The sequence below is a fragment of the Epithele typhae genome, assembly GCF_022376455.1.
Source record: "Epithele typhae strain CBS 203.58 chromosome Unknown BXZ73scaffold_81, whole genome shotgun sequence".
Lineage (NCBI taxonomy): Eukaryota > Fungi > Basidiomycota > Agaricomycetes > Polyporales > Epitheliaceae > Epithele > Epithele typhae.
This window is the reverse complement of record NW_025954272.1, coordinates 14596-34161: the sequence shown is the minus strand read 5'-3', so window position 1 is coordinate 34161 and position 19566 is coordinate 14596. Positions and strand designations below refer to the sequence as shown.

At 58.9% G+C, this 19566-nt stretch overlaps 8 protein-coding genes across 8 annotated transcripts; 3 read left to right on the top strand and 5 right to left on the bottom strand.

Annotated features, from left to right (window-relative positions):
* Window positions 1-130: 130 nt before the first annotated feature.
* Window positions 131-583, top strand: BXZ73DRAFT_81460 (uncharacterized protein; the record flags this gene model as incomplete). Its single annotated transcript, XM_048023508.1, has 2 exons — window positions 131-244; window positions 308-583. The coding sequence occupies 2 exons, from the start codon at window positions 131-133 to the stop codon at window positions 581-583; spliced, it is 390 nt and encodes a 129-aa protein (XP_047872774.1).
* A 778-nt stretch (window positions 584-1361) lies between these two features.
* Window positions 1362-3843, bottom strand: BXZ73DRAFT_54555 (Pkinase-domain-containing protein; the record flags this gene model as incomplete). Its single annotated transcript, XM_048021187.1, has 9 exons — window positions 1362-2188; window positions 2243-2355; window positions 2406-2653; window positions 2705-2754; window positions 2801-2872; window positions 2932-3246; window positions 3290-3400; window positions 3461-3559; window positions 3624-3843. 9 exons carry the CDS (start codon window positions 3841-3843, stop codon window positions 1362-1364), a joined length of 2055 nt encoding a protein of 684 aa, XP_047872773.1.
* Window positions 3844-4645: 802 nt separating this feature from the next.
* Window positions 4646-5142, top strand: BXZ73DRAFT_81458 (uncharacterized protein; the record flags this gene model as incomplete). Its single annotated transcript, XM_048023507.1, has 3 exons — window positions 4646-4697; window positions 4745-4860; window positions 4945-5142. 3 exons carry the CDS (start codon window positions 4646-4648, stop codon window positions 5140-5142), a joined length of 366 nt encoding a protein of 121 aa, XP_047872772.1.
* Window positions 5143-5988: 846 nt separating this feature from the next.
* Window positions 5989-9611, bottom strand: BXZ73DRAFT_106335 (uncharacterized protein; the record flags this gene model as incomplete). Its single annotated transcript, XM_048016599.1, has 10 exons — window positions 5989-6189; window positions 6244-6431; window positions 6484-6504; window positions 6869-7439; window positions 7478-7771; window positions 7837-8154; window positions 8205-8268; window positions 8316-8440; window positions 8489-8626; window positions 8679-9611. The coding sequence occupies 10 exons, from the start codon at window positions 9609-9611 to the stop codon at window positions 5989-5991; spliced, it is 2853 nt and encodes a 950-aa protein (XP_047872771.1).
* A 950-nt stretch (window positions 9612-10561) lies between these two features.
* BXZ73DRAFT_81456 (uncharacterized protein) lies at window positions 10562-11341 on the bottom strand (the record flags this gene model as incomplete). The annotated part of the gene is made up of 2 exons (XM_048023506.1): window positions 10562-10967; window positions 11073-11341. The coding sequence occupies 2 exons, from the start codon at window positions 11339-11341 to the stop codon at window positions 10562-10564; spliced, it is 675 nt and encodes a 224-aa protein (XP_047872770.1).
* A 917-nt stretch (window positions 11342-12258) lies between these two features.
* Window positions 12259-13403, top strand: BXZ73DRAFT_54571 (NADP-dependent oxidoreductase domain-containing protein; the record flags this gene model as incomplete). Its single annotated transcript, XM_048021193.1, has 3 exons — window positions 12259-12732; window positions 12796-13037; window positions 13091-13403. The coding sequence occupies 3 exons, from the start codon at window positions 12259-12261 to the stop codon at window positions 13401-13403; spliced, it is 1029 nt and encodes a 342-aa protein (XP_047872769.1).
* Window positions 13404-13534: 131 nt separating this feature from the next.
* On the bottom strand, window positions 13535-15255 carry BXZ73DRAFT_106332 (uncharacterized protein; the record flags this gene model as incomplete). The annotated part of the gene is made up of 5 exons (XM_048016598.1): window positions 13535-14441; window positions 14501-14599; window positions 14654-14753; window positions 14808-14922; window positions 14977-15255. The coding sequence occupies 5 exons, from the start codon at window positions 15253-15255 to the stop codon at window positions 13535-13537; spliced, it is 1500 nt and encodes a 499-aa protein (XP_047872768.1).
* Window positions 15256-16439: 1184 nt separating this feature from the next.
* BXZ73DRAFT_106331 (uncharacterized protein) lies at window positions 16440-18325 on the bottom strand (the record flags this gene model as incomplete). Its single annotated transcript, XM_048016597.1, has 5 exons — window positions 16440-16889; window positions 16949-17826; window positions 17892-18109; window positions 18166-18184; window positions 18241-18325. The coding sequence occupies 5 exons, from the start codon at window positions 18323-18325 to the stop codon at window positions 16440-16442; spliced, it is 1650 nt and encodes a 549-aa protein (XP_047872767.1).
* Window positions 18326-19566: the final 1241 nt, after the last annotated feature.

Here is a 19566-nt window from a genome sequence, read left to right as displayed (position 1 = left end):
AGCCAGTCCCCTATACAATCCGGCCCCACTGGAGTACGGTTCTGGAGAGAACTCGGGTTCAGGTGGTGAGTGGTCGAAGAGGTTGTTTTAGGCTTTTACAGCGGAAGCGCTGATCACCGTGTCTTCGTTCATGTCCTCAGCTGCGCAGCGGCCAGGGCGGTGGCCCGTGCCCCACATCGTACTCGTCTACGGCGGTTGGAAGGGCGCCTGCAGCCGAAAGAGCGCCGCGAAGGTGGGACGCGAGGTGCGTTACATACCCCGTTCCCCGGCTGCTCCGAGAAGAGTCAAGACTCATCGCCGCTTACAGGACCTCCTCGCATACTTCTTCGAGGCGCACGTCTGGCAGCCCACGGCCCCAGGCGAGGCGTTCAAGAGGGACGCGCACTACGACCCCGAATTCGGGCGGAAGCACGAGCTCCGCGCGACGTTCCACAAGACGTACGGCGGCGCAGACGAGGGCCCCGTCGAGCTCACCGCTGTGGGGTGGGCGGACATGATCGACAACGTCGTGCAGCTCGAGCTCGTCCCGAGCGAGACTGCTGTGGCGGGGCCAGCCTCGTCATCAATCTCGCCCGCGGCCTGATGTGCGATTGGGGAAACAAGGTGCAGGTTGCGACTCGCGAGCGTAGTCGTAGGAACTACGTAGACAATCCAGAGGTCATGTACATCAGCCAATGCACACGCTATGACGTACCAGCACCGCGAGCTGCGCAAGCACAAGTGGCCCACAGCAGCCCACGATCTCGCCCACAAAGTAAAAAAGATCCAGATGTACAACTGCTTCTATTTGTGGGACGATCCGGTGACGCAGTATTTGATACTGAAACATGTATGCAACGGGCGGGGGACGGGCGACTAGATCTTTGCACAGTATAACGGGGTGGGATGATGCAGAGCAGAGAGGACTGAGGGCGCGTATTAGACGTAGATTACCTGTGGTGAAGAAGGAGGGTGGGGAGGCGAGATCACAAATCGCGGATCGGCTCGGGTGGTGAATGAAGATGGGGAGAGGAGCATGCGTAGCAGCAGTCTGATAGAGGATTGGATGGATGGATGGATAGACGGACGGACGGATGGACGGACGGACGGATGGACGGACGAACGGATGGACGGACGGACGGATGGACAGACGGGAGAAGAAGATATGTGCAGGATGGGTGGATGGGGATTGAGGCAGGGATGTGAGTGCGACCGTTCGAGGTCAGTAAACCCAATCATGACCAAAGGATGAGGAGAGGGACGAGATGCGTGGCAGTGAGTGGAAGCTCGCAGACAGGGTACAGATGAGGTGGACGGAGACGACAAGGGGAATCATTGAGCAGGATATCGGTAAGGTAGAATCCAAAGTAACGTCGAGACAACTACTGTCGCCGCTGCGCCTTGCTGGTCGGGGTCTGGCCCTTCAGTCGGATAGACCGCCGCTGAACCGCGAGGTCAGTTTGCTCGACAGGAACCTCCGCAGAAGCGCGAGTCTTGCGCGTCCGCGAGCTGAGCACAGGAGCCACCGCCGCCCTCCGCGCACCGCTACGGCCCCTGCGTCCTCCCCGAGCAGGCACCGGGGACTCTCCGTTTTCGTGGATCGCGGGCAGCTCCGTCCCCTCGTCCACGGACGAGGCGCCTTTGCGCTTCCGCGACGTTCCCGGGGTGACGGGAGGGGGCATGTTCTCCTGGTCGTCCTCTTCTGCGGCGTCGCCTTCCTCCGCGTCTTCAGCCGCCGCCCACGCACGCATCTCCTGCGACGGGCTCGGGAGGTCCTCGCCACGGCGCTGAGCATGGCGGATCACGTCAACACGCCGCTGCAAGCGCGATCCGTGACGGCCGAGGCCTTGGCTTTCTGGCACTGGCGAGAGGTCGTCCTCCTCTTCTTCCTCACCGACCTCGGGAGTCTGTCGACCAGTCTCGACAGGATCCGAATCCAGGGCCATACCGTCCGAGCTGAGGTCCGCGACGGACGCCATGGACGCGTCCGCGGGGAAGTCGACCACTGCGCGCGCGACGGCGGGTGGGGGTGTGGAAGACGACAGGGCTTGAGAACGAGCAACGGCGGGGGCGACTTGGGCAGCCTGGGCGAACTCAGCTGTTTGACGGCGATAGTGCTCCCTGATAAGCCACGGGTGAGTGCGCGCATCGGCCAGGGACATGCGCTTGGTAGGGTCGATTTCGAGAAGACTCCCGAGGAAGTCGATGCCTAGTCCGCAACAGGGTCAGTTCCTGATGGCGACACGCGAGGGTGAAAACGTACAGTCTTCGCTGACGTTCTTCTCCCGGATATAGTTCCATTGAACGTTGCGGTTGGCAATGCGAGTTTTCATGTCGATGTCCTGATCCTCGTCGAAAGGGTTGCACATGGCGATCCTGAGCACGCGTGGTCAATTACATACAATGCCAAGAAGAGCACCACCCACATGCAGAAGACGATCACACCGACGCTCCAGCTGTCGACGAGCAGGTCATACCCTTCGTTGTTGGACTGGTTCACCACCTCAGGAGCGAGGTATGCAGGCGTGCCGCACATTGTCCGGAGCATGGTCATGCTGTCGATGACCTTCGCCAACCCAAAGTCTGCAACCTTGACGATAGGTGGATTGTCCAGGGTCAAGAGCACGTTTTCGGGTTTAAGGTCGCGATGGCAAATACCCATGTCGTGGACATACTGCAGATCGTCGGTGAGCACGAGAATAGACACAGTGATGGATCTACTTACTGCCAGCGCATCGCACATCTGATACGTCAGATACTGCGACTCTGCCTCGGCTGCAAAAGGCGCTTAGTCTCGGCGCGGAGGCTATAGGCGTCATACTCACAGAGTCCGTTCTCGTGCTTGAGGATGTACTCAGAAGGTCACCGCCTGCAACCCATTCCAGGACGAGGTCTGTGGGTGGACACCACGGGTTGGAGGTGCTGCGGCATGCCCAGAAATATGGCACTCACTGATGTTGTACCGCTCGAAGAAGACCTCTTTGAGTTGGCAGATGTTTCGGTGCTGCAGCTTTTCGAGGATGTTGATCTCGCGAGCAAAGTTGGCCGCCTTGTCGTCGTCACGGAGCCCGGCGACGCTCGCGGCACTGAACCCACGGCGAAGCTTGTTGGCTTGGATCATCTTGACGGCGTACCACTTGCCCTCGGTGCGGTGGAGAGCCTTCATGACAGTAGCGAAGGAGCCCTTTCCGAGCTCGTGCTGCATGTCGTAGAACGTGTGGAGGCCGCGCTCCGGGACCTGGAGAACGAGGTGGCGGAACACGAAACCTTGGAACCGTTGAGGAGAGTGCGCAGTGAAGTGCAGAGAAACTCACGATAGTCCTCGAAGTTGTTGCCTGAAGTGCGGTGACCGTCCCAAACGCGACCTCGTTTCCGTCACGCAGCACCTTGCTCTTTCCCTTCCCGATCTTCTCCCGTTGATCTATAGACCCAGCGGCATAGAGAGGACATTGAGTCCCTGACCACCCACGCAGGTAAAGACGTGTGCTTACGAAGGTGCCGTTGCTGGACGTGTCAGTGATGGTGACGGCGGACTTGGGGGTCTCGTCCCCATCCCAATTGATGACAGCGTGGAAGTTACCTGGAGCGCGGGTGGTCAGACACGCCAGGACGCGTGTTTGGACGCGTCGAGGATGGGTACTCACTGATCTTCATGCCAGGAAGGATGATATCGTTCAGAAGGCCTTCCTTATTGCGACCTATCGAATACCTGCGCTTTCCCTTCATGAGGTCCATGCGGCGGAGAGCGGGGCTGCAGGGGACGAGGTAGCCCCATAGCTTCGTAATATCTTGGGTCTCTGTCTGAGACGAGGACTGGGTGGATTGGGTCTGCTGCTGGGTGGGCTCGCCATCGTCGGTGACCATGCGGTCTTCTTCGGATTGCATGTTGAGAACTGGCAAGAAGGGTGCTGGGGTGTTGGGGCTGGTGGTTGGGGAGGAGATGAGAGAGGAGATGAGACGGGGACCCTTTTTATGCGGGGAGGCGTGGGGAGAAGGGGGCAAAGTGAAGGCGGGGGTGGCCGTGGCTGATGTGGTGGCCGTCGGTAGGGAGCAGACGCGAACAAAGCGCGGGCAGGGGGAAGGAGGAGACAGTGGTTGGGACCAGAGAGCGACGCGGGGGACGCGACTCGGCCCCGCCCACAAACCGTCTTGTCCGGACCGCGAACCAACCGCGATCAGAGTCCCACGTGGCAATTACAGTGGCAGGTCACGTGGAGGCTGTGCCCTTTAATTGGCCGCCATTGAACGCCAAAATTGGAACACAGCACAGACCGCGTAGCTTGCAGGATGTGCTTTGGACCTGGAAGGAACCCGCAGGTGTGTGGTCAACTGTGACTTCGAAATTTCCCGATTAAGAGCGGCGACGACCAATATACTCTTACGTCCTGCTGTCCATTTGAACGTCGAGGGCGTTGCGACGCCTTCACCTCTGACCTCATCCGGAGGACTGGCTGCTATGATCAGTAGCATCGTCTCCTGATAACTAGCAGAATTTTCAAAGACTTTAAACAAGGCATCGCCTAACCTGCACGAGTGCGAAGAGAGGCCGAGGCGAGTATATTCGACCCGCGTCTATGTTGTTGAATGGGGTAGCAATCCGCAGCCAGAGCGGATCACGTTCGCCCCCTCACTGGTTCCCACCGGCTCACCTTGACCGAATACCATCATGTCCCAAGATGGTGCCAACGAAATCAAGCAGCTTCCTAAGAACCCTGTCGGTCAGTCTATCGTGCTATACTTGCTCGTATCTAAATCATCCCACTAGATCGTCCTCTAGCTCTCTCTATAGGAGTATCTCCTCTCCCGCCACATATTGTCGTTGTCTATGATGACTGGAAGGCAATATGTGGTAGGGGGGCCGTCGCTTTTATGGGACATGAGGTACGAGACTCCACTCCCCTGCTCTGTCCTTCGGCGCGACTTCGTCCGCGACCCATCCCAACCGACCGTCTCTGTTGTCTCCAGCGATTCATGATCTGGATCTATTCCAAGCACTTCTGGAAGCCCAAGATCGAGTACCGCATTGTCCAAAGCTTCAACGAGAAAGTGCACTACGACACCGAGTTCCCGCTCAAGTACGAGCTCTTTGCCACCATCCATCACAAGCTCGGCGGTGCGGACGAGGCTCCTATCCGCATCGATCGCTGGGCTGGAGGGAGATGATCGGGAATGTGGTCCAAATCGAGCTCATGCGCATCGAGAAGTCGGCGAGGGTAAGGCGACCAAACTTGATGCGATGCCACAGTCGAAGGAGCAGTACTAATACAGCGCCCGTGACGACTTCAAGCGGACAAGCTTTGTATAGTATTCGCTTTAACCTTATTACGCGTCTGAGAAGTTCTCATTACTGAACTCGCGCGATTCATACCGCTCGCCAGCCCTGATAGACGTCACCTACAGTGTGCAATGCGCATCCTCCTGCTCTATACCACGAAGTTCGTGAATGCTTCAGGGCATGACGATCTCGTACTGGACACTGGCCGCAAGTTGGTACGACACCGGTTTGACACTTCGTTCCTGCGCTGCAAAGGCTCCGGCAACACACGTTGACCTGAGCATCATGGCTAGCGTCTGTTGCGACCCTTCTTAAGTCGGGTTTGGTGTTCACATTGGGTTGCACTGTTGGGCTCGTCCCGCGACTTCCTACTCCGAATGTTAGTCGTATATGGATTCCCGTTTACCACCGCCGGATTGGTCATTGACTCTGCTTGATGTTCCGGAGTTTGTGAATATGTACTAGAGTACATATGCGTACGGGGCCGCACCAAGTATCGACATGACCTGTCTCGAAGTACTATGAGGCGGCTGGCCAACAGCGGAAATGAAGTGGTTCGACTAGATTCGAACTTCGAAGTCCAATCAGTGGAGCCTGGTTCTAAGAGAGCAAACAGGTATATCAATCAATGAAAGCAATGCGACCACTAGGAATGTACGAGATAGCGATAAGGTACAGGAAACATACTACACAAGCCATACTGGCAACGCAATCCACCCGGTACCCACAATTGATCAAGACGAACCCGGGACCCGGAATGTAGCCTGATCCCAGTCTATCTCCTGCTTGAGCGCACTGGTGAGAATGAGCTCCTGGTTGTAGATGGGATGGTGCTTCACGAGAGGCCGCCAGATCGACACATCTCCGGGGCTCGAGATCACGAAGCGATTGTCGTGTCCGTCCAAGATCCGCACCGTAGGCGACTGGGTAGAGAGCTGACGCAGTGGTATGAGCATCGGAAGACCAGAATGTCATGACGAAATACGCACTGTGCCGCCATTCGCGGTAACGACATTCTTGAGGAGCTTTGTCTCGACGGGGACCTTCGGCGTGACATAGAACGTCATCCCCTTGAAGAGCTTCCCCGCGTTCTTCTTCGCGAACTTCAGCGCGTCTGTGAGCTTGAAGTCGTACTTCTTCTCCGTGTCCCCGTCTTTGACCGCGAACTGGTCCTCCGCTGTCAATGGTATCAGTGGACGCGCTTGTCGAAACGGATACGCGCCACTCACCGAGCAGCTTCTTGCTCGCAGCTGACGACGTAGCCCACCCTTCAGTAAGCACATGCGGTGCACAGCCATCGCGCACAGGAACTTTTCTGTCCGCACCACGTTCTTGACGAGCAGATGTGTACACTCTGCGGGCTTGGTGACGAACTTCACGCCCAACTTCGTCAATCGCTGCGCAGCGTTTCAACGTGGAGGTCGGATGGAGTGAGAGATAGATACGCACCTTGTCACGTCGTCTCCTAGAACCAGCTGTGTGGTCATGACCCGCACGGCCTGCGCGGCCTTTGGGGCGGGTTGCTCATCCTCACTGCGCGTCGCATCCGCATCCGTGCCCGACTTCCTCCTCTCTTCCCCTTCCCCGGCGCCGCACCACCGTTCTCCACCTCACCCGCCTTCCGCTTCTTCTTCTCCGGTTGTGCAATCTCATCCTCCTCTTCACTCTCCGGGCCTGCCGATCCCATCGAGGGGCGCTTCTTGCCCTTGGCCGGCAACGACGTTGATGCTCCGCCGTCGCGTTCGTGGGTGGCACGCACCGTCCCGCTCTTAACTTCCTTCTGGTACGAGAGCACGTCCGGCATCACGACATCGTGCAGCTTCTGCGCGGCCTTCGTCGCGGCCCCCCGTGGCGTCCGTCCGACCTTGTAAGGGCTCTCTGTTGTGGACGCATGATCACCATGCTCTTTCTCCGCCTCCAGCGCCGCCGTCTTCTTGATCTTGCGAGGGCCGGTGTTCGACGGCTGACGCTTTCGGTGCGGCCTTCGGAGGTCCCACCTTGAAAGTCGTGGGTGCCTTCGTTTTTGCCTTTTCGCTGCGTATGGGAGGGAGTCGTGGCCGTCGGCAACGGCAGGGTCGGCGTCGCGCTTCTTCGGCGCAGGCTTTTCGCGTGCCTTGCCCTTGTTGTTCGACAGCAGGTCGCCGAGTACAGAGCGGAGGTCATCGGGAAGTCCGAGTCTGAGTCGCTGGGAGGGTGAACGACCTTATGCTTCTTCGTAGAGACCTGTTCCTTGTTTTCGGTCGAGGGTGCGGGGGCTGCTGGCTTGGCTCTGGCCTTGGACTTCGTCTTCGGAACTTCTTCTTCGGCGGAGCTCTCTTCATCGCGAGGCAGGACCTTTCGACGTGCGGTCTGAAGCTTCCTGGACGTGGTGGGCGACTCCAAGTCCGAGTCCGCGGGGGCAGCCTGTGCGGCTTCGTTTGTTCGTGAGGGCCTCTTGGGAGACGTGTCGGGAGTGGTGGGACGTTGCTCTTCTGAGTCGTTCTCAGGCTTTCGGGAGACCCTCCGGACAAGCTTCCTCTTCACCAGAGGTTTCGCTGGCGACTTCTTCGGTGACGGTTTGCTGGGGCTCGGCTCGTCGTCACATCCATCGCCGAGTGGTCGGGGTCCACGTCCATGTCCGCGCCTTCGTCCATCGCGATTGCATCTTCAACCTCACCCACGCTCTGTAGCGTTCCGACTGGTCGCAAGTCGTCTCGGGCCTTGTGGTTCTTCTGCTTTCGTGGACTCGTGGTAGGGGTCTTGGTATTCGTGCGTTTCCTCGGCGATGTGTCCATAGCCTCTTCCTCAGCCTCCACTTCGGCCTCCATCTCCTCCAACTGACCTGGCTCCCATGCGATCTTGCCTAGGCCCCGTTGTGCCAAAACGACGCTGAAGTCGACGCCGGGAGGAAACAGGATGTACTTGTCGCAAGCAGGAGTGAGCGTCGCCATTGGATGAAGCAATCTTCAACCCAGGTGTGGTTGACGATAGGGATGGACCATGATGCCGCCTTGTCCGTTTTCGTCCCCTGCAAACTGCTTTGATTGAGCCAAACATTCGCTCGAACAGTCAAGACACGCACTATGCAGCCACGACGATACTGTTCTTCTCCGCTGACATGGACGCCGTGAACTCTCCCCCCATGAGAGTAATGAGCTTCTTCAGATATTCCCGGTCCTTCCCTGTGTAGTTGGTGACGGTGACCACCTGAATCTATGCGTCAAAACAGCCTTCTATGTACTTCGAGCCTCTCACCTCTTTCTCGAAGCCGCTTGCCGGCGAGTCGGGGATAGGATAGTGCAGAAGCTGGTCTGCCGGCCTCGATAGCTTGCCAGAGGCACGGACATACCACAACCACGCGAGCGTGCCGATCGTCTTCTCGAGCTTGTATGCCTATAGCCCCCATTGGAGATGGAAAATGGCGCAGAACGAGGAAGAGACGCACCTTAGCATACGCCGCTCCTGTCCGATACCGCGTCACATATATGTCCGTCTCCTCCATCTTCGCCAACTCCTCTTGCACGCGTCCCGCCGCCTTCGTCGACTTCTCAGAGGGGAGCACGATGGGTATTCCGCCTTGTCGTCGGATGTCCACGCAAAGCGCGTCGCGTTGACGGTCGGAGAGGTCCAGCGAGAGGCCCAAGAGGATCCGCTTCCCTTCCCACACCTTCCCTTCCGCCGGCCGCATCTTCTTGTGGTCGTCGGCCGACATCGACGCCGTGTCGTACAGCATCATCCGCTCCTTCGTAGGCTCGTAGTCGACGTCCTCTTGAGAAGTTCGGCCCTCCAGTCGCTGGCCGAAGACCGCAGGCTCGGGCCACTCGTATTTGCGCGTGGGGAGGTCGCGGATGCCGAGCCGGACGGTGTCGTCGAACCAGTGGGGGACGAGGACACAAACGTTCATCTGTTCGCGGTAGTGCATCGCCGTTTCGTACTTTGCGCTCCCCTTTGCGAGCGCGAAGAGGTGGGTGACGTCGCGGGTGAGGGCCGTGCGCCATTGGCCACCCATGGCGGTGATCGCGGCCGACATGAGCTCGCAGTCGGCCGCCGAGAGGTCTGTCGCAGTCGCGGTGACGCCAGAGAAGAGGTAGGCGGGGTCGGCGGAGAAGAACTCGGGGTCTTGCTGGGAGCCGAGGACAAAGGAGCGTTCGACCCATAGTGGGGTGACTGTATGCGCACGAGAATGTGGGGGGAGCTGTTCCACGAAGTCTTCGAGGGGCAAAGACGATGTTATGAAGTGGGTGAGGTCAGGGTCGGTGACATCTTCGGCTTTCTGTGCCCCGCGCGCGTCGAGGACCTGGGAGAGCTGCTCGCGTTTCTGGACGTCGAGGGTTTCGGAGATGTGATAAACAACCTGTTCAAAGACGATGTCCGACATCACCGTTGAACGGGATGAGCGGCAGCAGCTTGAGCCAGTGGGGGAGAGAAAGAGTCGAAACTCAGCGCGTCGGTCCCGCGTCGCGTTCCCGTAACACGATGTGACAGGCGCGTTTTTGCACGTGATGAAGTGTGTGTCTCTTGATGCTGCCCTCCCCTGGCCTCCCCTTTTTGTCTTTCCGAACCAACTGCCCCCGAAATCCAGCAATGTCATCTCTTGATAACGTCGAATGCAACAGCCATCCACGGTGGATGACGGGCGGACGTCGTGGATTGAGGGGGAAGAGAAATAGCGCTGGGCTGGGCGTGTGATCGGCACTTTGCAAAATGAGTGCATCCTCGAGATCGGACCCAGCTTGGACTGGGAGGACGCGAAACTTCGAACATAGCTGTGTGAGAAGATATCCTAGCCAAATATAAGATTTCATGATTGTCGGTAGAGGTACTGGAGCCCAATTCACGTTTGTCTGAACACTAGGGTCTGTCCGAACACTGGGGTCGTGATAGTACAAGGAGCAAAAGCACAATTATCATCATCATCATCGCCGCCATCATCCAACCAAACGGTCTAATACCAGCAGAATTCGTTTGGTGCTTTACAGGAGATGCGTCGGGAGTTTCTTGAGCAGGTTGAGGAGTTGAGGGCTTCTCGGAGTCTGACATATTCAGCTGTAAACGGGGGGCAGCGCAGAGGTACTTAATGCCATACTCACCTCGACTTGCAGCATCATTGGCAGTGCGACGCTTCTTGAGCTTCTTCTCACAAATCTTCGGTGGTAGCGCGGTCACCACGGGTAGTGCTCCGTGATCTGGGGATAAACGGTAAACTTCCAGCTCGGTCCACGAGGCCGTTCTGCGTAGGGACGTCAGACCCAGCCTAGACTCTCCCGTATACGGGATGACCCCCGTAGCAGGCGTTTGACTCGGACTTGGTCCATCAGAGGGCTCGGGCTAGCCGGAGATGGTAGACGGCGGCAAGGGCGGAAAGTCCTCCGCGGGCCACGTCGGCTGGGACGCCAACTCGTCAGGCCGGAACCGGACGACCTTGAGGTCGACGACGAAGCGCTCCGGCTGCGGGACGTGCTTGACCAGGATGCTGATGTGCTCGATCCCGCCGGCAGACTGTCGGCCCGGTGGCTTGAACGAGCGGTGCGCGACGCCGTCCTTGATGTCCCACGAGTAGATGTGGTAGCTGGAGCAATTCCAGTTCGCGCGCGAGCCGGCATCGCCGTAATAGTCCGCGGCGATGTCCCACGACCAGTACTGCGGCGGGGACACCGAGTCGCTGCTGTTGGAGCGGGGAAGGATGATGGCCCGCGCAGTCGCAGCGGGTGACCTCGATAGTGAGCCCGTCCGACTTCGACGCGACGTCGGAAATCGTGATCATCTGAGTGCGGGATCGGCTGACGGCGAAGCCCTGCTTGGTGAGAGAGAGAGAGAGAGGGTGAGAACATCCGAGCACCATGTCGTCAGCTCGAACTTGGGGTCGTCCAAGCCTTCTCGCGCAAGCGCCTGGAGGAGGAAGGTGGACCCCGAGGGACCGTCCTCATCGGAAGTGGGATGGTGGATGTAGATGGACTCGACCTTGGCGTTATCCTTAAACGCCTTGAGGCTTTCGAGAGGAAGCGTCGCCAGGCGGAAGTAGCTCGCCATGTTGTCGAGCGCGGCTTTGATCGGATTCCAGGGGTCGATCTGCAGCCTTTCAGCTATGGGCGCGAATCCTACGAACATCTCGGTGCTCTTGCACAATTGCCCTTCGCCATGCGAGTGGAGAACCAAACAGACGACTTGAAGCTTGCGCTGTTCGAAGTGACGCGGGCGATCCTGGTTTTCGTCCCTCCGCGGTAGAGGCACCTGGCAAGTGAGGATGGCGAGACAATGCTGGACCCCCGAGCGATCGTAGCAGGGTATCAGAGGGAGTTTGACGTAGATTCCGTTCGTAGTCACTGTGACGCGAGCGTATGGGATGCTGGCCAGTCGAGAGCGCGGGCGAGCGTGCCGGAGGTAATATTGACGGTTTCGTGGCAGTTCTCGAAGTCCTTGGGAGACCGAGCGAGAATGAAGGGGCGAGGATTAGGTTTGGTAGGTACATACCTGGGGTTCTCATGGACAGATGCGACGTTGTGAATAGGCACCCCAGTCTATGGCACCGATCTTTGAACGTGCCGAGGAGTAGCCAGGGCGGGCGATATGGGAGGAGACTGGGTGTAGCGGGTAGATGGAGCAGAACAGGGAACCAGGACACGCTTTTATTATTATTATTATTCTCATTCTATCCCTATGTGTCACATATGCGCGTGTAACTACACAGCTAAGAACGTATCGAACCAGGACACGCGCGATGTCTCTCGTGCGCGCACTTGAGCAGACGCCCGACAACTTGGCACATGTGCACACTTCCAAATCCAGTATGTATATCATTCTATCGCCTCAACGCTATCGTCATGTTCGTTCTGCAAAAGGTCCGTCGTCCTACCTGCCAATCCATAATCTCGAAACTCGGCACCGACGGTAAACCATCAGCCTCAACAGCCAGGACACGTGCCCGATCTGCGCTGGACCAACGGGAAATCCGCTGTTGCAGTCTCTCGTTTCACAATCGACCTCCGTCATCCTCCACTGCCATGGGTGCCTCCCAGCTTCCACCAATGCCGATGGTACTTCTCAACGACGGCACACGTGTCCCCGCCCTCGGATACGGCACCGGCACCATCCACCGCGAGCACGACACCACCTCCACCATCCTCTCCGCGATCTCCGCCGGGTTCACCCACCTCGACGGCGCGCAGTTGTACAAGAACGAAGAGTTCCTGGGCGCCGCGATCGCGACGTGCGGCCGGCCGCGCGCGGATCTCTATATCACTACCAAGCTCAACAAACTCCCCGAGGGCCAGAGCGTACGCGGCGCGCTCGAAGAGTCGCTCCGGAAGCTGCGGGTCGACTACGTCGACATGTTCCTCATCCACGTGCCCATATTCTTCGCGGACCTCAAGGCGACGTGGCGCGAGATGGAGGGCGTGAAGGAGGCGGGGCTCGCGCGGACGATCGGGCTGTCAAACTTCAACGCGACCCAGCTGCACACGATCCTGGAAGACGCGAAGGTCATTCCCGCGGTCAACCAGGTGATGCCCTCAAGACCATGATAACGGATGTGCGGCGCGTGCTGACTTCTGACTATGGCGCAGGTCGAGTATCATCCGTACGTGTACGACACGAACAAGACCCTCGTCGCCATCCACGAGCGGCACGGCATCGCGACCGCTGGCTACTCCGGGCTTGCGACGTTGACTCGGTTCCCGGACGGCCCCGTCGACTCAGCGCTGCTGGCTCCCATTCGTCGGCGTTTGGAGAAGGAGGCAGGAGCACCAGTGACTGAGGCTCAGGTGCTTCTCTTGTGGCATCGCGCACACGGGGTGATAGAGATCACGTATGGTTGCTTTACTTCCGTCGGGACTACAATCTGATTGACCTTACTCACAGGACTAGCTCCAAGGCAGAGCGCATGCAGGAGTACCTCGATATTTTGCGCCTTCCCGACTTGACATCGGCGGAGGTGAAAACAATAGATGATGCTGGATCCACAGTCCATCGCCGATTCTTCGTAAGCAATTTATGTTCCAAAGCCTCTACGCGACTGATGGGGCTATTATCCAGTGCAAGAACTGGATGGATGCGTGAGCAAGCTATCTCCGTCGCTGTGGGGTTCGTTTGGGCCATTTCGCGCACTGCGATGACAAAAGCAAGTGCACTTTACCCAGATGATGATACAAATACGTGCGCAGGCGCAAGGTAGAATAGAGGCATACGTACAAAGTAAGAGTGATCCAGATTATCAACTACTCGATACACACGTATATGTCCAGACGCAAATTCGGTGAAACGCACGAAGCGACCGGCGGTCGCGTATATACCTACTACACCTCTTCACATCCCCGACCCAATCCCGTACTTTTTCTCGCGCTCCCTGTCCAGGACGTCCTGGTCGCTCTTCAGCGCCCTTACCTCCTGGATCAGCATCTGGATCTCAGTCTTCAGTCCCGTCACCATCTCCTTATGTGCCCTGGCACCTCCGCCCGCGCCACCCTTCTCGGGCTTTGCCTTTTCCTCCAGCGTCCTCGCTCGCAACACCTCGACCGTCGCCACCGGCGAAGTCGCCTCTGGGCCCGCCCCGCATTCCGCGCGCGCGCCGAGCGACGACCCGCTCCTCAGCGGCGCCACCACCGGGCTCGGCATCCTTCGGAACGGGTCCCCGTCCCCGTCCACGTCCATCATCATCGACGGCGGCCGCGCGCGGGGCCCGGGCGACACGGGGCTGATGATGTCCGCCGCGGTCGCGTTGACGGCGACGAGGCGCGCGGGGCCGCGGTGCATCTTCGGGTGCGCGGCGGTGACGGCGGAGAGCGGGTGCATCGCGGTGTCCGACGCCGCCGACAGGGGGCGCCGCGGGTCGGTCGGGAGGAGGAGGAGGGGAGGAGGGAGGGTGGCAGTGCGGGCGATCGTGGGGCGGGAGTTGGAGCGGGAGTGGGGGGTGGAGTTGAAGCGGGTGGAGGAGGTGGGCGTGCTGTCCGTGGAGGGGAGCTTGTCGCGGACGAGGCAGTGGTGCTGGTGCACGATGGCGGGGGGAGGCGGGGTGATTGAAGGACTGGGGCTGGGGGGAGCGGAAATAGGATATGTGGCAGAGGAAGGCATTGAGGCTTCGTGATCTTCGTGAAAGGTGCTGGCGTCTTTGGAGTAGTAGTAAGGGTAGAGGCGACCAGGCGCTTCTCGGGGTGAGTCCAAATACTCGATGATCTCGCTCTGGTTGTCGTCCCGGGGTCCTTTGCGACCCCTCCTGCGTTTGCGGCGCCGCAAGAAGGACGTCGCTCCAACCGCGATCACCAAGAAGGCTACGGTTGGAATAGTGCCGCCCAGTACGGCCCCGTGGACACAGTCTTTGGTTGGCTATCGTCGCTTCCATCACGACGGACGTTCCCGGAAGCGTGCTGTGCTCTGAATCGGTCGTTAGTGCGTATGCACAACGGATGGCACAAGAAGACATCGAACCTAGAAGACACGAGGGCTTGAGTGTCGGTCGAGAGCGCGGTGACCTGCGCGTGGATGTCTACTGTTCGAATAGGGCTTAATGTACGTGCTGGGAATCGCTCTGCGAGCCGGTCCCTCAGTATCAGTTTACAACTTGGGTAAGCTCCATACTCACGTGCGACAGCAACGAATGAATCTCCTTGCACATGATACGCATGGGTTTCATGTGAAGGGTTGTCGAGAAATATTGAAAAGGAGAGCGGTAAAGACAGGCGAGCCCGGGTGGAGAGCTATCGTGCCTTGAGCTCGCATTGAGAGAAAAGAACTGAACAGCATTTCCATACCTCAAGGGGTGTGTCGATGAACGCCGCAGAGGAAGAGGTAGTTCTGACTTTGGGGACTCCATCTTCCTGCCCTTGAGCGACCTCTCCGTCAAACCGCGCTAATCCTCTCCGCTCCAGATCATGGGTCTTGCCAGAGTCTTCGGGCCCCGGGTTCGGATGCCGGAAGAGTTCCGAGAGCGGGGAAAGACCATGGGAGGCGGCGAGTAAAGGGAGGGGCAGGCTGAAGGTAGAGGCAACGTACGTCGAAACAAGCCAGGCTGCGACCAAGGAGCGACACATGGGACATGAGCAAGGGGACGCCGGGACAGGGAGCAACGAGCGGAAGGAGCGGGAAGGCGCAAAGCAGGGGCTGCGCCGCGTTGCTGAAGGGTATATAGGGACGCGTTTCCCTCTGACGTTCCGCGGGAACGGGTCCCGGCGTGCGTCGTAAAGAAAAAGGGTGGAGACCGGGGGTTCGCCTCTGGGCATAGGCGATGTCGACATGTGTTCTTTCCGACTGCAGCAATCCCGGATGACCATCCTGACGGCACGGATTCGCGGGTAGGACTTGAAATTCGACCAAGTTAGTCGGCTGCGACTTGAACGGTAACAAGTAGGTCTCCTACCTTTGCGCCTCTCCCATGACCTGGGTACTAGCTACTAGCTAGGACGCAGGTCTGAGGTGGAGCACCAGCAACAAGGCACAGAGGCCACGGAGAAAAGTCGTCAAGGAGAAGATCAATGGCCATGTGCGACGAGTGGTGTGCGCGCTGATGGACCTGCATGCCGCGTGCTCGGAGTGGACAGAAGGCAAAATCCCGCCGGGCATCATGATCCCGGGGTAGGCGCCCATGCGAGTGGGAATGATCGGCCATCAGTGCGGTCGACGTATGCAAGCACGCGACTACTAATACCACTGGTCCTAGCACACCCTCTGGAGTCTGGCTAGTTGTGTCAACTTATCCGGGCCCCACCCAGCCGGAATCCCGTCTGTATTGTCTGGGCAGACGCTCTGGTGGTCTGAGCGCATCTACCCGCTTGCGCGGGTGACTGGTCTCCATTGATGCCACTTTGATCTGAGAGCAACTCAAACAACAAGTACATCTGTTTCTAGTTTTATACTCGTGTACATAGGAGGGTCCGTCGCTGGGGACCTCAATGCCGTGGTTATGGATCCATTCCAGCGAGTCTAGACGTCCATCGAGGTCGTTTTACCTTGAGAGGCGAGCCCCGTTCGATACTAAGTACAGCAAAGAGCACTGTCCGCATGTTAGTGGAATATGTACAAGTGTCATCGCGTGATATGGATAGAGTCCTTGGTAAATACGTACAAGCAACCATATACGCAGACGCCATCTCCGACGCCGCTCCGCCGACGAGAGCGCGGCACGGCGGAGCATGACGCAACACGACCGCAGGCCGCTGTGTATATACGACCGCACGGGCGCATACAACGCGCGAATCAACGGCTGCCTCTGACTCCGTCATCGAAATGTCCGCGCGCCAATGTCCGCGGGGGTCATCGCCGTCGGCGACTCCCGCTCCCTGTCCTCCGGGAGCACGCGCGGAGGCTCCAGGTCCTCCACCGGCATCCGCGGCAACGGCCGCGGCCGCACCGCCAGCGGTGCCACCGGCGGCAAGTCCGGGAGAGGGGGCAGCGGCGGGACCGGCGGGACGATGGTGGGGGGGAGGGGGAACTTGTTCGCCCAGCTGGGCGGCGCCGCGAGGTCCGGATCGCGGCGCAGCTCGTGCGGGTACGCGCCCGAGACGGTCGAGGAGGTCTCCGCGCGGTGGCTGCGGGAGGGCAGCCAGGAGGAGCTGCCCGTGCTTGACTGCCAGGCGGAGACGGGGCTGACGATCATGCTGGCGGTGCCGGTGCGGGAGAACGAGCCCGACCCGGAGGACGTCGTTAATCGCCCACCGAAGGCGGAGGGCTGATGCGTAAAACGTGTGAGTGAGCGATGGGCGATGGTACGTGAGTAAAACCACGTACGGGATGGGAAAGAGCCGAGCTGCCTCCCGACATGCCTGCGACAGTCGTCGTGTCGTCCAGTGAGAAATCCCGTCCGTCCTTCGAGATGATCAGAACCGACTCTGGAACCGGGGCCGGTTCTGGGACCAGAACAAAACCTTCGTCCATGTGGTCCGGTCGCGCCGCACCGGGATCCGTTACGGGTCTTGAAAGTCGGTGGGCATTATTGTCGCCGGGGAGCGAACCCGAAAGTCGAGGGCGGAAGTCTGCCACGGTGCGCGTCGTCCCTTTGCGTCCGAGGAGTTCGCCAGATTCGGGAATGGGCCCGTCGATCTGGAAGTTGACGTCCGCAGACGAGGGCGACACGTACTTGGACTTGTATGACGTGCTCTTGGGCACCCCGTCCTTGAACTTGGAGAAGCGCTCCAAGAAGGACGGCAACCTGACGCTTGGTAAGCGCGAGAGCAAGCTTGAGCCCGACGGAGACTGCACGTGGCCCGACGTGCTTGGGCTGACGTTGTGTCCGTACGCACGTTGCGGAGACAGCGCAGAGTACGGGCTGTGGTAGCTGTTCCGCTTTCCGCTAGACTGCGAGAGGAGTTCCGTGCCGTCGTCGTCGTCATCGTCGTCATCGTCGATCTCCCACTCGGAGTTCTTCTTTGTCGGGCGAAGGCGTTGCGACCCACGGAATAAGCCGACCCACCGCAACCACTTCGCAGGGTGGAATGGTGAGTTCTGTCCTGGGAGGAGCGGGAGTGTCTTCTGTCGCGAATTCCGCTGGCGTGCCCACTTCCGTCGCCAATACCACCAGAAGCCGAGCGACGACAGCAGCAGCGCGCCCATCGCTACGGAGATGATCACAGCCACTTCTGCGCCCTTTGATAGACCTTGATTCGGCGCTGAGGAAGGGTGTCGAGTATAAAATTAGCTAGAGTCAGTGGTCACGGGAAGTCACGCAACGTACGAGACTGCGCAAGAGCAGCTGCCAAGTTGAAGTCGCTGGATGACGAGAGGTTCTGGTAGGCCCAGTCCGGGACAGTGTCTTTTTGGACTTGAAGATGAGAGGGGGGTGGACCAGGTGTAGACCCACAGGAGTGTGCGCTTGCCCATTGCGACCAGGTAGAGGTAGCGTTGCCTGAGCAAGCTTGACATGCTGCACCGACATTATACATCATGGTATTGCTGAGCATGCGTCCGCAGTGAGAAGGGCGACTAGCACAAGGTCCTTGACAACGCACCATGTACAAGTATCGTCGTCTAGGATAATACATTGAGCGGCAGGGCAGACGTGTTCAAGAGAGAAGAGAACATACCAGGGTCGTCAGAGCAAGCTTGGTTGAGCTGGTCTTGCAGGGTGCATGGACTATGTCCGTACTTGTTGTTCAGCTGTAGGAACATCGTCAACCGCTGCCATAGTGGGTGTATGCGAAGAAAAACGAGGGGGAAATCCGGCACAGTGACCTCCAGTGGATTAGCCTGTCTCTCCTCAGGTACTGTTGCATCCATTGAGCCGAGTCGCCGAGTCGCCGCCACCGCTTGAGACGGCCCCGCGGCCGAGACGGCACGGTCTGCAAGCGATCGAACCTGACCCTGAGGCATTGCCGATCGCCTCGCCCACCTCATCTGCTTTCCTTCCCCTACCATCTCCCTCCATTGCCCTCCCTCTGAACGCGCATGCCACAGAACATATGCTCACCTTGTCAAGCCCGTCCCGACATGTTGACTGCGGAGGTGCACCTCGGAGCCGCTGAACGTACACCAGAGAGTCAGTCGGGGGGACGCGATGCGAACCGAAGAGCGCACAATGTCTCGAGCGACAACAAAGCCAGCAAGGATGAGTTCGAAGGGGAGGACGGTGAGGGGGTGCATTCGCGCGACGAAAGGTGCGCAGCAGAGAGTGGTGAGCGTGTTTCCAGAGCCAAGAGGTCGCGTCGAGCGTGGACAGTCAGAGGACCTGGGGGTTTCAGCGAGAGCCAGAGCGCATGGAGGGCGGATCGAGGTTGGCAGACGAAGGAGGAGGAGGAGGAGGGGTTGGAAGACGGCCTTCAATCTTCCGAGCGCGTTGGGCGCGGGCGGACCGTTCGTTCCCTCGCGCTAAACCGGTGCAATGTGCCGCGCCCCTGCCTCCATGATCGCACCTGCACCTCCGCTTCCTGCTCACCCGTCTGCTGTGGCAGATAGCCGCTGCCCCGCTTTTAGACCCATCTCCAAGCTTCATCGCCGAGGCTTGCGCCCGAGCGTCGCAGCGCCATATCACCGCCCCCGCCCTGCCCCGCATCTTGCCTCTTTGAGTGCGTCGGCCGTTATTTTCCCCCGCCCCAAGCGGTGCTTAAGACCGCCTTGTCTCAGCCGCTTCCCCTCGTACTTACAAATGAAACCTGTATCGCGGCTTGGATCCGTCCACTTTTGAGGAACATCTCCGGACCAGCACATCACTCGATGGTAAAGACAGACGATCAGCCCACGTCTTCTCACGCCGACCACAATCCACATCGATTGTTGGTCTAGCCAACCATGTGCTCGCGACTGTCGAATAGAGTGTCGATGGTTGCTAACAGGCCGTAGTACTGCAGTGCACCACGCCGGGACCACCGATCCTTTGCAAAATTGCATACATGCAGTTGAAATGGTACATACGC